Source organism: Bos indicus x Bos taurus, chromosome 16, assembly GCF_003369695.1.
Source record: "Bos indicus x Bos taurus breed Angus x Brahman F1 hybrid chromosome 16, Bos_hybrid_MaternalHap_v2.0, whole genome shotgun sequence".
In the NCBI taxonomy this organism is placed as follows: Eukaryota; Metazoa; Chordata; class Mammalia; order Artiodactyla; family Bovidae; genus Bos; species Bos indicus x Bos taurus.
In genome coordinates this window covers 5,780,533-5,794,331 of record NC_040091.1, presented here as the reverse complement: position 1 = coordinate 5,794,331, position 13,799 = coordinate 5,780,533, and the positions used below count along the sequence as shown (strand labels likewise).

Genomic DNA, 13,799 nt, shown 5'->3' with positions numbered 1-13,799 from the left:
TTCTTGAAGAGATCTCTAGTCTTTTCCATTCTTTTGTTTTCCTCTATTTCTTTGCATTGATCGCTGAGAAAGGCTTTCTTATCTCTTGCTATTCTTTGGAAGTCTGCATTCAGATGCTTATATCTTTCCTTTTCTCCTTTGCTTTTTGCTTCTCTTCTTTTCACAGCTATTTGTAAGGCCTCCCCAGACAGCCATTTTGCATTGATATATTTAGGACCATTTATATTTAGAGTGACTTATTAACTATTAAGGACAGTCTGCCATTTTCTTATTTGTTTTGTGTGTGTTTCCTTCAATTCTCAACGATTTTCTTTTCTTGACTTCCTTGTGGATTTTTGAACATTATAAAATAGTTTGAAATGGATCTGCATTGTTTTTGAGTATATGTCTTTGCATGGTCTTTTTAGTCTCTCTAGGTATTTAGATGCACGTAGGTAGTTTATCCGGAGAAACCAAAAAAAAAAATCTGCTTTTCATACAGGGAACTGGTATGTAAGGTAGGAATAAAAAGATACCTGGAGTAGCAGGCAAGTTTGGCCTTGGAGTACAAAATGAAGCAGGGGAAAGGCTAAAAGAGTTTTGACAAGAGAAGACAAGGGTCATAGCAAACATCTTTTTCAAAAACACAAGAGACAATTCTATGCATGGACATCACGACATGGTCAGTACCGAAATCAGAATGATTATATTCTTTGCAGTCAAAGATAGAGAAGCTCCACACAGTTAGCAAAACCAAGATTGGAAGCTAACTGTGGCTCAGATCATGAGTTCCTTATTGTGAAATTCAGACTTGAAGAAAGCAGGGAAAACCACTAGGCCATTACGGCTTTTATGATTATATAGCAGAAAGGATAAAAATATTCAAGGGGCTAGATCTGAGAGAGTGCCTGAAGAACTATGGATGGAGGTTTGTATAGGAGGCAGTGAGAAAAACCATCCCCAAGAAGCAGAAATAGAACAATGAAAAATGGCTTTCTGAGAAGGCCTTACAAAGAGATGAAAGAAAAGAAGCAAAGTGCAAAGGACAAAAGGGAAATTATACGCATCTGAATGCAGAATCCAAAGGATAGCAAGGAGAGATATGAAAGCCTTGTTAAGTGAGCAATGCAAAAAAAAAAAAAAAAAGAGGAAAGCAATACAATGGAGAAGACTAGAGACGTCTTCAAGAAAATTAGAGAGAGCAAGGGAACATTTCATGTAATGATGGGCACATAAAGGGCAGAAACAGTATGCCCCTAAGAGAAGCAGAAGGTATTAAGAAGAGGTGGCAAGAATATACAAAAGAACTGTACAGAAAAGGACTTAATGACCCAGATAACCACAAGTCACCTGGAGCCAGAAATCCTGGAGTGTGAAGTCAAGTGGGCATCACTACAAACAAAGCTAGTGGAGGTGATGGGATTCCAGCTGAGCTAGTTCAAATGCTAAAAGATGATGCTGTGAAAGTACTATACATAATATGCCAGCAAATTTGGAAAGGTCAGCATTGGCTATAGGACTGGAAAACGTCAGTTGAAGGGCAATGCCAAAGAATATTCATACTACCACAACACAACTGGGCTCATTTCACATGCTAGCAAGGTAATACTCAAAACCCTTCAAGCTAAATTTCAACATGTGTACTGAGAACTTCGAGATGTACAAGCTAAATTTAGAAAGACGGTAAAACTAGAAATTAAATTGACAACATCTGTTTGATCATAGAAAAAGCAAAGGGATTGAAGAAACACTCTGCTTCATTGACTACACTAAAGTCTTTGACTGTGTGGATCACAACAAATTGTGGAAAATTCTTACAGAGATGGGAATACTTGGCCACCTTACCGGCCTCCTGAGAAACCTGTATGCAGGTCAAGAAGCAACAGTCAGAACCAGAATGGAACAACAAACTGATTCAAAATTGGGAAAGGAGTGTGTCAAGGCTATATTGTCACCCTGCTACTTTAACATCGCACAAAATACCAGGCTGGAAGAAGCACAGGGTGGAATCAAGATTGCCAGGAAAAATACCAATAACCTCAGATACACAGATGACATCACACTAATGTCAGAAAGCAAAGAGGAACTAAAGAGCCTCTTGATAATGGTGAAAGAGGAGATTGAAAAAGCTAGCTGAAAACCACATTCAAAAAACGAAGATCATTGTATTGGATTCCATCACTGTACGTCAAAAATGGGGGAAAATGGAAACAGTGACAGACTTCATTCTTTTTAGCTTCACAATCACTGTGGGTGCTGACTGCAGCCATGAAATTAAAAGACTCCTTGGAAGAAAAGCCATAAAAACCTCGACAGCATGTTAAGAAGCAGAGACATCACTTTACCAACAAAGGTTCATATTGTCAAAGTTATGGTTTTTCAAGCAGTAATGTATGGATGTGAATGTTTGACCACAAAGAAGGCTGACTACCAAAGAATTGAGTTTTTGAACTGTGGTGCTGAAAAAGACTCTGGAGAGTCCCTGAGACTGCACGGAGATCAAGCCAGTCATTCCTAAACGAAATCAGTTCTGAATATTCATTGGAAGGACTGATGCTGAAGCTGAAGCTCCAGTATTTTGGCCACCTGATGAGAAGAACTGACTCCTTGGAAAAGAACCTGATACTGGAAAAGATTAAGCGCAGGAGGAGAAGGGACATCAGGAAATGAGATGGTTGGATGGCATGATCGACAGAATGGCCATGACTTTGAGCAAACTCTGGGAGTCAATGCAGGACCGGGAACCTGGGCTTTCTACAATCCATGGGGTTGCAAAGAGTCAGAAACAATTGAGCAACTGAACAACACAACAGGAACTGATTATGATGTATCTTGACATTAAGTTATTTGGCTCCATCCCATTTGGAATTCACTGAGCAGTTTTAGCATGTAGTTGTTTTTGGTTAGTTGCTAAGTCATATGCCCTATTTGAGAAATTATCAGCCATTATTCAAAAAAAATTTTTTTGGAGTGTATTTCCTATACAATATAGTGTTAGCTTCACTGTACATCAAAGTGAATCAGCTACACATATACACATATCCCCATTCTTTTGGATTTCCTTTCCATTTAGACCATCAGAAAATGATGGCACAGGGAACTCAGCCATTATTTTTTATCTCTTATTCTTTATTTTCAACTTCATGTTCAACCTTCTTTGCTATCTTCCCACAGATACTTGAAGCTATGTCCATTTTCTTCTCAGTCTATTTTCAAGGTTAGTTAATATTCAAACTTATTGATCATTCTGCCATCTGCGATATATTGTCAATCCATGTGGTTTTCTAATAATCTATTTTCTAGTTCTACCAATTAGACTAGATTTTTAAAAACCATCATCCAATGATTTCAATATCTGTGTCATCTCAGTGTTGTCTTCTGTTGATTGCTTTTTCTCTTTTGAGGTTTACCTGGTCTTTGGTCTGATAAAGGATTTTCAACTGTATTCAGACACTTGAGCTTTTTTATCTTGAGACTAAGGATGTTATTGGACTCCTTCATTAATCAGCCATGTAGGGTGATAAATTACTGCCATGTAGGGTGCTAGGCCAAGGTTCCCACCTGACCTCCTCAGACACCAGGAGAAAGGGCAGAGGTTTCTTGTTTCCTCATTCAGTTCAGTTCAGTTCAGTTTAGTCGCTCAGTCATGTCCGACTCTTTGCAACCCCATGAATCACAGCACGCCAGGCCTCCCTGTCCATCACCAATTCGGTGAGTTCACTGAAACTCATGTCCATCGAGTTGGTGATGCAATCCAGCCATCTCATTCTCTGTCGTCCCTTTCTCCTCCTGCCCCTAGTCCCTCCCAGCTTCAGGGTCTTTTCCAATGAGTCAGCTCTTTGCATGAGGTGGCCAAAGTATTGGAGTTTCAGCTTCAACATCATTCCTTCCAGTGAACACCTAGAACTGATCTCCTTTAGGATGGACTGGTTGGACCTCCTTGCAGTCCAAGGGACTCTCTCAAGAGTTCGCTCATTATGTGGGTGGAAATATGAGCTGCTTACTTGGACTCTGTAGATCAAGGCATGAAAAGGATTGGTCTGAGGTTTCTGCCATCGTGTGTTTCTAGACTAAATCAGTCCAATTCAGTTGCTTAGTCATGTCTGACTCTTTGCAACTCGATGGACTGAAGCACACCAGGATTTCCCATCCATCACCAACTCCCAAAGCTTAACTAACCTCATGTCCATCAAGTCAGTGATGCCCTCCTACCATCTCATCCTCTGTTATACTCTTATCCTTCTGCCTTCAGTCTTTCCCAGCATCAGGATTTTCTCCAAATAGTCAGTTCTTTTCATCTGCTGGCCAAAGTATTGGAGCTTCAGCTTCATTATCAGTCCTTCCAATAAATATTCAGGACTGATTTCCTTTAGGATTGACTGGTTTGATCTCCTTGCATTCCAAGGGACTCTCAAGAGTCTTCTCCAACACCACAGTTCAAAAGCATCAATTTTTCGGTGCTCAGCTTTCTTTATAGTCCAACTCTCACATCCATACATGACAACTGAAAAAATCATAGCTTTCACTAGGTGGAATTTTGTTGGCAAAATAATGTCTCTGCTTTTTGATATGCTATCTAAGTAGGTCATAACTTTTTTCTAAGGAGCAAGTGTGTTTTAATCTCACGGCTACACTCACCATCTGCAGTGATTTTGGAGCCCCCAAAATAAAGTCTCTCACAGTTTCCATTGTTTCACCATCTGTTTGCTATGAAGTGATGGGACTGGATGCCATTACGTTAGTTCTCTGAATGTTGATTTTTAAGCTAACTTTTCCACTCTCCTCTTTCACTTTCATTAGGAGACTCTTTAGTTCTTCACTTTCTGCCATAAGGATGGTGCCATCTGCATATTTGACGTTGTTGATATTTCTCCTGACAATATTGATTCCAGCTTCTGCTTCATCTGGCTTGGAATTTTGCGTGATGTACTCTGCATAGAAGTTAAGTAAGCAGGTGACAGTATACAGACTTGATGTGCTCCTTTCCTGATTTGGAACCAGTTTTTCTTCCATGTCTGATTCTAACTGGGGCTTCTTGACCTGCATACAGATTTCTCAAGAGGCAGGTCAGTTGTTACCATCTGTTTAATTTCCACAGTTTGTTGTGATCCACACAGTCAAAGGTTTTGGTGTAGTCAATAAAACAGAAGTGGATTTTTTTGTGGAACTCTCTTGTTTTTTTGATGATCCAATGGATGTTGGCAATTTGATCTCTAGTTTCTCTGCCTTTTCTGTATCCAGTTTGAGCATCAGGAATTTCATGGGTCATGTGCTGTTGAAGCCTAGCGTGGAGAACTTGGGCATTACTTTACTAGCGTGTAAGATGAATGCTATTGTACTGTAGTTGGAACATTCTTTGGGATTGCCTTTCTTTGGGATTGGAATGAAAATTGACATTTTGCAGACCTTTGTTCACTGCTGAATTTGCTGGCATACTGAGGGCAGCACTTAAAGAGCATCATCTTTAGGATTTGAAATAACTCAACTGGAATACCATCACCTCCACTAGCTTTGTTTGCAGTGATGCTTCCTGAGGCATACTTGACTTTGTATTTTAGGATGTCTGGCTCTAGGTGAGTGATCACACCTTTGTGGTTATCTGGGTCATGAAGATATTTTTTGTATAGTTCTTCTATATATTCTTGCCTTCTCTTCTTAATATCTTCTACTTCTGTTAGGTCTATACCATTTTTGTCCTTTATAGTGCCCATCATTGCATGAAATGTCCTTGGTATCTCTAGTTTTCTTGAAGAGATCTAAAGTCTTTCCCATTCTATTGTTTTCCTCTTTTTCTTTGCTCTGATCACTGAGGAAGGCTTTCTTTTTTCTCCTTGGATTCTTTGGAACACTGCATTCAAATCGTTTTATCTTTCCTTTTCTCCTTTGCCTTTAGTATCTCTTCTTTTCTCAGCTATTTGTAAGGCCTCTTGAGGCAACCATTTTGCTGTTTTTATTTCTTTTTATTGGGAATGATTTTGATCCCTTCATCCATACAAAGTCAGGAACCTCTCTCCATAGTTGTTCAGGCATTCTGTCTTATCAAATCCCATGAATCTATTTGTTTCTTCCACTCTAATTGTAAGGGATTTGATTTAGGTCATGCCTGAATGTCTAGTGGTTTTCACATCTTTCTTCAATTTAAGTATGGATTTGGCAACAAGATGTTCATGTTCTGAGCCACAGTCAGCTCCCAGTCTTGTTTTTGCTGACTGTATAGAGCTTCTCCATCTTTGGCTGCAAAGAATATAATCAATCTGATTTTGGTATTGTCCATGTGTAGAGTTTTCCATGGACATTTGGTGATGTCCATGTGTAGAGATTTCACTTGTGTTATTGGAAGAGGATGTTTGCTATGACCAGTGTGTTCTCTTGGTAAAACTCTGTTACCCTTTTCCCTGCTTCATTTTGTACTCTTAACGCCAAACTTGCCTGTTAGTCCAGATATCTCGACCTCCCACTTTTGCATTCCAGTCCAGTATAATGAAAAGGACATCTTTTTGCTTGTTAGTTCTAGAAGTCCTTGTACATCTTCAGAAAACCATTCCACTTCAGCTTCTTCAGCATTGATGTTCAGAGCATAGACCTGGATTACTGTGCTTGTCAATGGTTTGGGCTTGGAAATGAACAGCAATTGTTCTGTCATTTTTGAGATTGCATGCAAGCACTGCATTTCAGACTGTTTTGTTGACTATGATGGCTATTCCAATTCTCAGGGATTCTTGCTCAAAGTAGTAGATATACTGGTCACCTGAATCAGATTCACCCATTCAAGTCCATTTCACTTTGCTGATTTTTAAAATGCCGATGTTCACTCTTGTCATCTCCTGTTTGACCACTTCCAATTTGCCTTGATTCATGGACCTAATATTCCAGGTCCCTATGCAATAGTGCTCTTTACAGCATCAGACTTTACTTCGATCACCAGTCACATCCACAGTTGGATGTTATTTTTGCTTTTTCTTCATCTCTTCTTTCTTTCCGCAATTATTTCTCTGCTGATCTGCATACTGGGCACCTCCCCACCTGAGGAGTTCATCTTTCAGTGTCATATCTTTTTGCCTTTTCATACTGTTCATGGGGTGCCCAAGGCAAGAATACTGAAGTGGTTTGGCATTCCCTTCTCTAGTGGCCCACATTTTGTCAGAATCCTCTGCCATGACCCATCCAATTTGAAGGCCTTATACAGCATGGCTCAGAGTTTCATGGAGTTCTACAAGGCTGTTGTCCATGTGATCAGATTGGTTAGTTTTCTGTGACTGTGATTTTCATTCTGTCTGCCCTTTGATGGTTGAGGATAACAGGCTTATGGAAGCTTCCTGATGAGAGAGACTGACTCAGGGTAAAACTGGGTCTTGGTCTGATGGAAGGGGTCATGCTCAGTAAATCTTTAGTTCAATTTTCTCTTGATGGGTGGAGTCATGTTCTCTCCCTGTCTTTTGACCTGTGGCCAAACAGTAGTGGAGATAAGGAAGATACTGGTGACCTTCAACAGGTCTTATGCATGCACTGCTGCACTCAATGCCCCCAAACCTGCAGCAGGCCACCGCTAGCCCATGCCTCTGCTGAGGACTCCTGGACACTGATGAGCAAGTCTGGGTCAGTCTCTTGTGGGGTCACTGCTTCTTTCTCCTGGGTTCATTTGTGCACAAGGCTTTGTTTGTGCCCTCTAAGAAACTGTTTCTGCAGTCCTGTGTGGGTTCTGGCGGCTCTGTTGTGGGGTTAATTGCAGCCTCCTCCAAGAGGGCTTATGCAATACCCAGGTCTACTGCACCCAGAGCCCCTGCCCCTGTAGCAGTGCACTGCTCACCCATACTTCTGCAGGAGACACTCAGACACAATTCTGGCTTAGTCTCTGTGGGGTCTCTGGGTCCTGGTGCACACAAGAACTTAGTGTACACACTTAGTGTAGTATTTCTAGACTAATTCAGTATTGTGAAAACTGTATCTTGCTAGGCTACTCTTTTCCGGGCCTTTTCTTAAAGAGATCAACTGCTTCATGAGACTTTTTTTTCTTTCTGAACTTGTATTATTTCTGGGTTGCTGTCTCTGTGGCCCACTCAGGGTACATAGAAGGCAAAATGAAAACCCCAAAGACTCTCTTCAGTGTAACTCTTTGAATCCCAAGGTCCCTAAGCAGATTGACTTACTACTTTTTTCACAGTCTCCTGTGTTGGTTTTTATAATATGCTCAGGTCCTTTATTTGGCAGAAGGAATACCTAGCAGATGCTATAAGCACAAATATTTTTACCTCATCTTGTCCAGAAATGGAAGCCAAAGTTTCCTTTCACAGACATTACAACATGTTGTATAAAAAGGTAATTTTTTTTTTTTTTTATCTTAGCTATCCATCTTTCCTGCATATACTCTGAAAGAAAACATGTTTGAACATCAGGACACTGCAAAAGCAGACATATTTGTTAAAGTACTATATGTGCTTCCATGGTGGTAAAATAGGTCTTAAAATGTGTATTTCTGATTAAGTGATTAAAATTCCTTCAATAAATCATTTCTGTCATCAGAAATCTTAAGTTTTGGTATGACATATTTGGCTGCATTTTTATTTTATTTGTTTAAAACTGTAGGAGTTGTCTTTGAATAAAGCAAACGCCATTATTTTTAGACTCTCAAGGAAAATGTGGGCCTCCTCCACCAATAGACAACGGAGACATTACCTCACTCCTGCAATCAGTATATCCTACAGGGTCGATTGTTGAGTACCGGTGTCAGGCCTACTATGAACTTCGGGGAAACAGAAACGTAGTATGTCGGAATGGAGAGTGGTCACAACTACCAAAATGCTTAGGTAAATGCTTTAAACTTCTCTTGGATCCTGGGATAATCCTTGTACACAGCATAATGTTTAACTGTTTATAATAGAGTTTTTATGGATTAAATAACAACCAGTTAATGCTTGCACACCAAGGATTAATCTCTGTATATAGAAATAAAGTTAGAAAATTTCATGTTCAAGCAACAAATGGCTCCTTTATGAAAGCTCTTCATATGATAACTGACATTATGACTCTTATAACATTTAATGATTACACTAAACAAAGTATCTCATTCTTATAACATTAATTTTTTAAATACGATGAAACCTACATCATACATTTTCAGTGTATTGGTTTAGAAAAGGTTTGAGGAAGAATTTTTGGACCAAAGTTCTTGAAACCCTGAAATTCTGTTGAAAGTATTTGCATATTACCCAAAGGTTCATGTTTATTTTCTTTAATTTTAGAGGCATGTCTAATTTCAGAAGAAACAATGAGAAAACATCACATACAGTTAAGATGGAAACACGATAAAAAAATTTACTCTAAAACAGAGGATACTATTGAATTTATGTGTCGATATGGTTATCGTGAACTGACACCAAAACATACATTTCGAGCAACTTGTCGGGAAGGAAAGGTGGTGTATCCTCGATGTGGATAAAACATTGACTAAATGCAGTTGTAAAACTGAAATATGTACATGTATTCAGCTTTTTCCTTATTAATTCAATTCTGTTTATTTTCTCAAGTATTTTTTAACTCATCTTGAATCATAAATCAGATTTGTATTAAATATTATGGGGACAATGTAATTGAGAGATGGGTCCAATGAATCACTTCTTAAAAGTACCTCATTAAACTTGGCAAATCAAAATGTTATGTGTCCTGTTCATGAAACATTTACAGCAAGAAATTAGAGTCAATCAATTTCATGCCTCCTTCAACCCATCAGTTTCCTAAACTTCTTAAAGCTTTCTCCATTGCTTCTGAGGATTTCTGAAACTCTGTTTTAGAAAACATGGGGGAAAAGTGTGGAAAGAAATGGAAAACAGTCAAAATATTGATAATATAACTTATTAAACATATAAAAGCAAACTATGTCATACTTATTTCAGCAATTAAATATAAGTAATTTATCTTACTTTTGATCATCTATCAATAGATGAATAAACCAAAAATGATGAAATACATAATAATTTCTGTTCAATTCAGTCAAACAGTCGTGTCCGACTCTTTGTGACCCCATGCACTGCAGCACTCCAGGCCTCCCTGTCCATCAGCAACTCCCAGAGCTTATTCAAAATCATGTCCATTGAGTCAGTGATACCATCCAACCATCTCATCCTCTGTTGTCCCCTTCTTCTCCCTCCTTCAATCTTTCCTTGCATCAGGGTCTTTTCAAAGGAGTCAGCTCTTCACATCAGGCGGCCAATATATTGGAATTTCAGCTTCAGCATCAGTCCTCCCAATGAACATTCGGGACTGATTTACCTTGGCCTGGACTGGTTGGATCTCATAATATTTTACAAGATGCTTATGAAGTACACATAATTCAAATAAAGAACAATGAGAATCATATTGCATAACTACTATAACATGGCATATATGTGATTTAAAAATTGAACATTAAATACACACACAGAGATAAGACACTCTGCTTTAAACACTGAATAAAGGTTTATAGAAAAATATTGGCAAGAAATGTAAGAAACTATTTAGTATAGCTAGAGTTGAATTCACAGATCAGATCAGATCAGTTGCTCAGTCGTGTCCGACTCTTTGCGATCCCATGAATCGTAGCACACCAGGCCTCCCTGTCCATCACCAAATCCCTGAGTTCACTGAGACTCACGTCCATCGAGTCAGTGATGCCATCCAGTCATCTCATCCTCTATCGTCCCTGTCTCCTCTTGCCCCCAATCCCTCCCAGCATCAGAGTCTTTTCCAATGAGTCAACTCTTCTCATGAGGTGGCCAAAGTACTGGAGTTTCAGCTTTAGCACCATTCCTTCCAAAGAAATCCCAGGGCTGATCTCCTTCAGAATGCACTGGTTGGATCTCCTTGCAGTCCAAGGGACTCTCAAGAGTCTTCTCCAACACCACAGTTCAAAAGCATCAATTCTTCAGTGCTCAGCCTTCTTCACAGTCCAACTCTCACATCCATACATGACCAAAGGAAAAACCATAGCCTTGACTAGACGAGCCTTTGTTGACAAAGTAATGTCTCTGCTTTTGATTATGCTATCTAGGTTGGTCATAACTCTCCTTCCAAGGAGTAAGCATCTTTTTAAATTTCATGGCTGCAGTCACAATCTGTAATGATTTTGGAGCCCAGAAAAATAAAGTCTGACACTGTTTCCACTGTTTCCCCATCTATTTCCCATGAAGTGATGGGACCGGATGCCATGATCTTCGTTTTCTGAATGTTGAGCTTTAAGCCAACTTTTTCACTCTCCTCTTTCACTTTCATCAAGAGACTTTTTAGTTCCTCTTCACTTTCTGCCATAAGGGTGGTGTCATCTGCATATCTGAGGTTATTGATATTTCTCCCAGCAATCTTGATTCCAACTTGTGTTTCTTCCAGTCCAGTGTTTCTCATGATGTACTCTGCATATAAGTTAAATCAACAGGGTGACAATATATAGCCTTGATGGACTCCTTTTCCTATTTGGAACCAGTCTGTTGTTCCATGTCCAGTTCTAACTGTTGCCTCCTGACCTGCATACAAATTTCTCAAGAGGCAGATCAGGTGGTCTGGTATTCCCATCTCTTTCAGAATTTTTCACAGTTTATTGTGATCCACACACTCAAAGGCTTTGGCATACTCAATATTCACAGATAATAGGTGTAAAAGGTGTTTCACTTCTTTTTACTTACATGAATTCTTGAATTTTTCTGTCTTCAGTGTATATCATCAACATTGAACCTTAAAATATTTTCTAAAAGAAATATCCAAAGTGACACAACAGGACCTTTAGAGATCAATTTGCTAATAAACTCCAGGTCTAGTTACATTTTCCTTATTTTGCTGGTACAAAGCATTTTAGAAACATTCACCACCAGTCTGAAAGGTGATTTTTATGTTCATACATTTTAAACAGCATATTAAGCTTAAATCAGTTAACTATAAACATTTTAAATTTCTAAATATCATAAAATTTTTTTATTAAAATAGATTTAAATAATCAAGCTACAATATTTAAGGTATTATCTTATTACTTTGTACTACATCAATTGACCGTCTTAGTCTAAGAAGCATAGCCATCACCTCTGGTGCTAATTGATGTAAATCTGAATTGCTGGTAACAGCTGTTTTTCTCACCCTTAAATGAAATTGTTACAGTTAGCTTTGCTGTAAATATTAACATTTTTGTAGATATTATTTCTCCAAATTTTTCAACTAATGGTTGTAGAATTTATTTATGACCAAGGCTACAAACAGTTATTTCACTGTTGTCTAGAAAATGGTGATTTTTAAAGATCAGTTCTATCATTTTTCTGCACTTATTATCATTCTGTGTAAAGATGAGTGTTAATTTACAGACTCTGTTCATAATCAACTTTCACTTAAAAAGTTTTAGCAAATCTTTACAATACTTTGTTTTAAAATAATTTGTAGTTGACATATTTCTGGTGTAAAACACAGAGATCCACAATTTTTAAATATTATACTGTATTTAGTGTTATTGTAAAATATTGGTTATGCTTCCTATGTCCTTGGAGATTCTTTATTTTATACATAATATCTCTTAATCAAATACACCTATTGTTCCTCCCTGCTTCCTTCTCCCCACTGGCAACCATTTGCTCATTATCTGTATCTGTGAGTCTGTTGCTGTTTTGTTACATTCATTCATTTTTTAAAATTTTAAAAAATATAAATGTATTTATTTTAATTGGAGGCTAATTACTTTACAATATTGTATTGGTTTTGCCATACATCAACATGAATTCACCACGGGTGTACATGTGTTCCCCATCCTAAACCACCCTCCCACCTCCCTCCCCGTACCATCCCTCTAGGTCATCACAGTGCACCAGCCCCAAGCATCCTGTATCCTGCATTGAACCTGGACTGGTGTTTTTTTCATATATGATATTATACATGTTTCAGCACCATTCTCCCAAATCATCACACCCTATCCCTCTCTCACAGAGTCCAAAAGACTGTTCTATCCATCTGTGTCTCTTTTGCTGTCTCACATACAGGGTTACCATTACCATCTTTCTAAAGTCCATATATATGTGTTAGTATACTGTATTGGTGTTTTTCATTCTGGCTTACTTCACTCTATATAATTGGCTCCAGTTTCATCCACATCATTAGGAACTCATTCAAATGTGTTCCTTTTAATTGCCTAGTAATACTCTATTGTCTATATGTACCACAGCTTTCTTACCCATTCAACTGCTGATGGGCATGCAGATTGCTTCCATGTCCTGGCTATTGTAAACAGTGCTGCGATGAACACTGGGGTACATGTGTCTTTTTCAATTAATTTTTTTCTAATTCCACATATAAGTGATATCATACGGTTCTTGTATTGATATCATATGGTTCTTGTATTTCTCTGTATGACAAATTTCAAAAAGAATAATACCTTCCAAGTCCAATCATGTTGTATAAAATGGCAAAAATTCATTCTTTTTAATAGTGACTTAGTGAATGAAGAGTGAGTCTAAAGATGTAACCCGGACAGTAAGAACACAAAATATTTTTTCAGTTTCAGTGAAAGGTTATGATTTTCTAAGCTAAAAATGAGATGACTATGTACTGGGCATGGATCATTATATGCAAATATGAGAATCGTGAACAAGTCTCAGACTTATTTTTTTATTTTAAAACCAAATTTTATTGGAGCATAGTTGATTTATAATGTGTAGTATCAGATGCATTGCAAAGTGACTCAGTTAAAGATATACACTTTTTTTTTTTAAGGTTCTTTTCCCCTATAGGCTGTAACAGAGTATGGACTAGAGTTTCCTGTCTTATATGGTAGGTCCTTATTAGTCATCTATTTTATATATAGTAGTCTGTATATGTCA

The 13,799-nt window shown here is 38.2% G+C and overlaps 1 protein-coding gene across 3 annotated transcripts in view; it reads left to right on the top strand.

Moving 5' to 3' along the window:
• The window catches only part of LOC113906361 (complement factor H), a 385,541-nt gene extending 375,913 nt beyond the window's left edge, over positions 1–9,628 (top strand). For all 3 annotated transcript variants that reach the window (XM_027564388.1, XM_027564387.1, XM_027564385.1), the window contains 2 exons: positions 8,601–8,783; positions 9,219–9,628. In XM_027564388.1, the coding sequence (XP_027420189.1) occupies positions 8,601–8,783; positions 9,219–9,415 (380 nt within the window). In that variant the 3' untranslated portion in view covers positions 9,416–9,628. The remainder of the gene's footprint in view (positions 1–8,600; positions 8,784–9,218) is intronic.
• Positions 9,629–13,799: the final 4,171 nt, after the last annotated feature.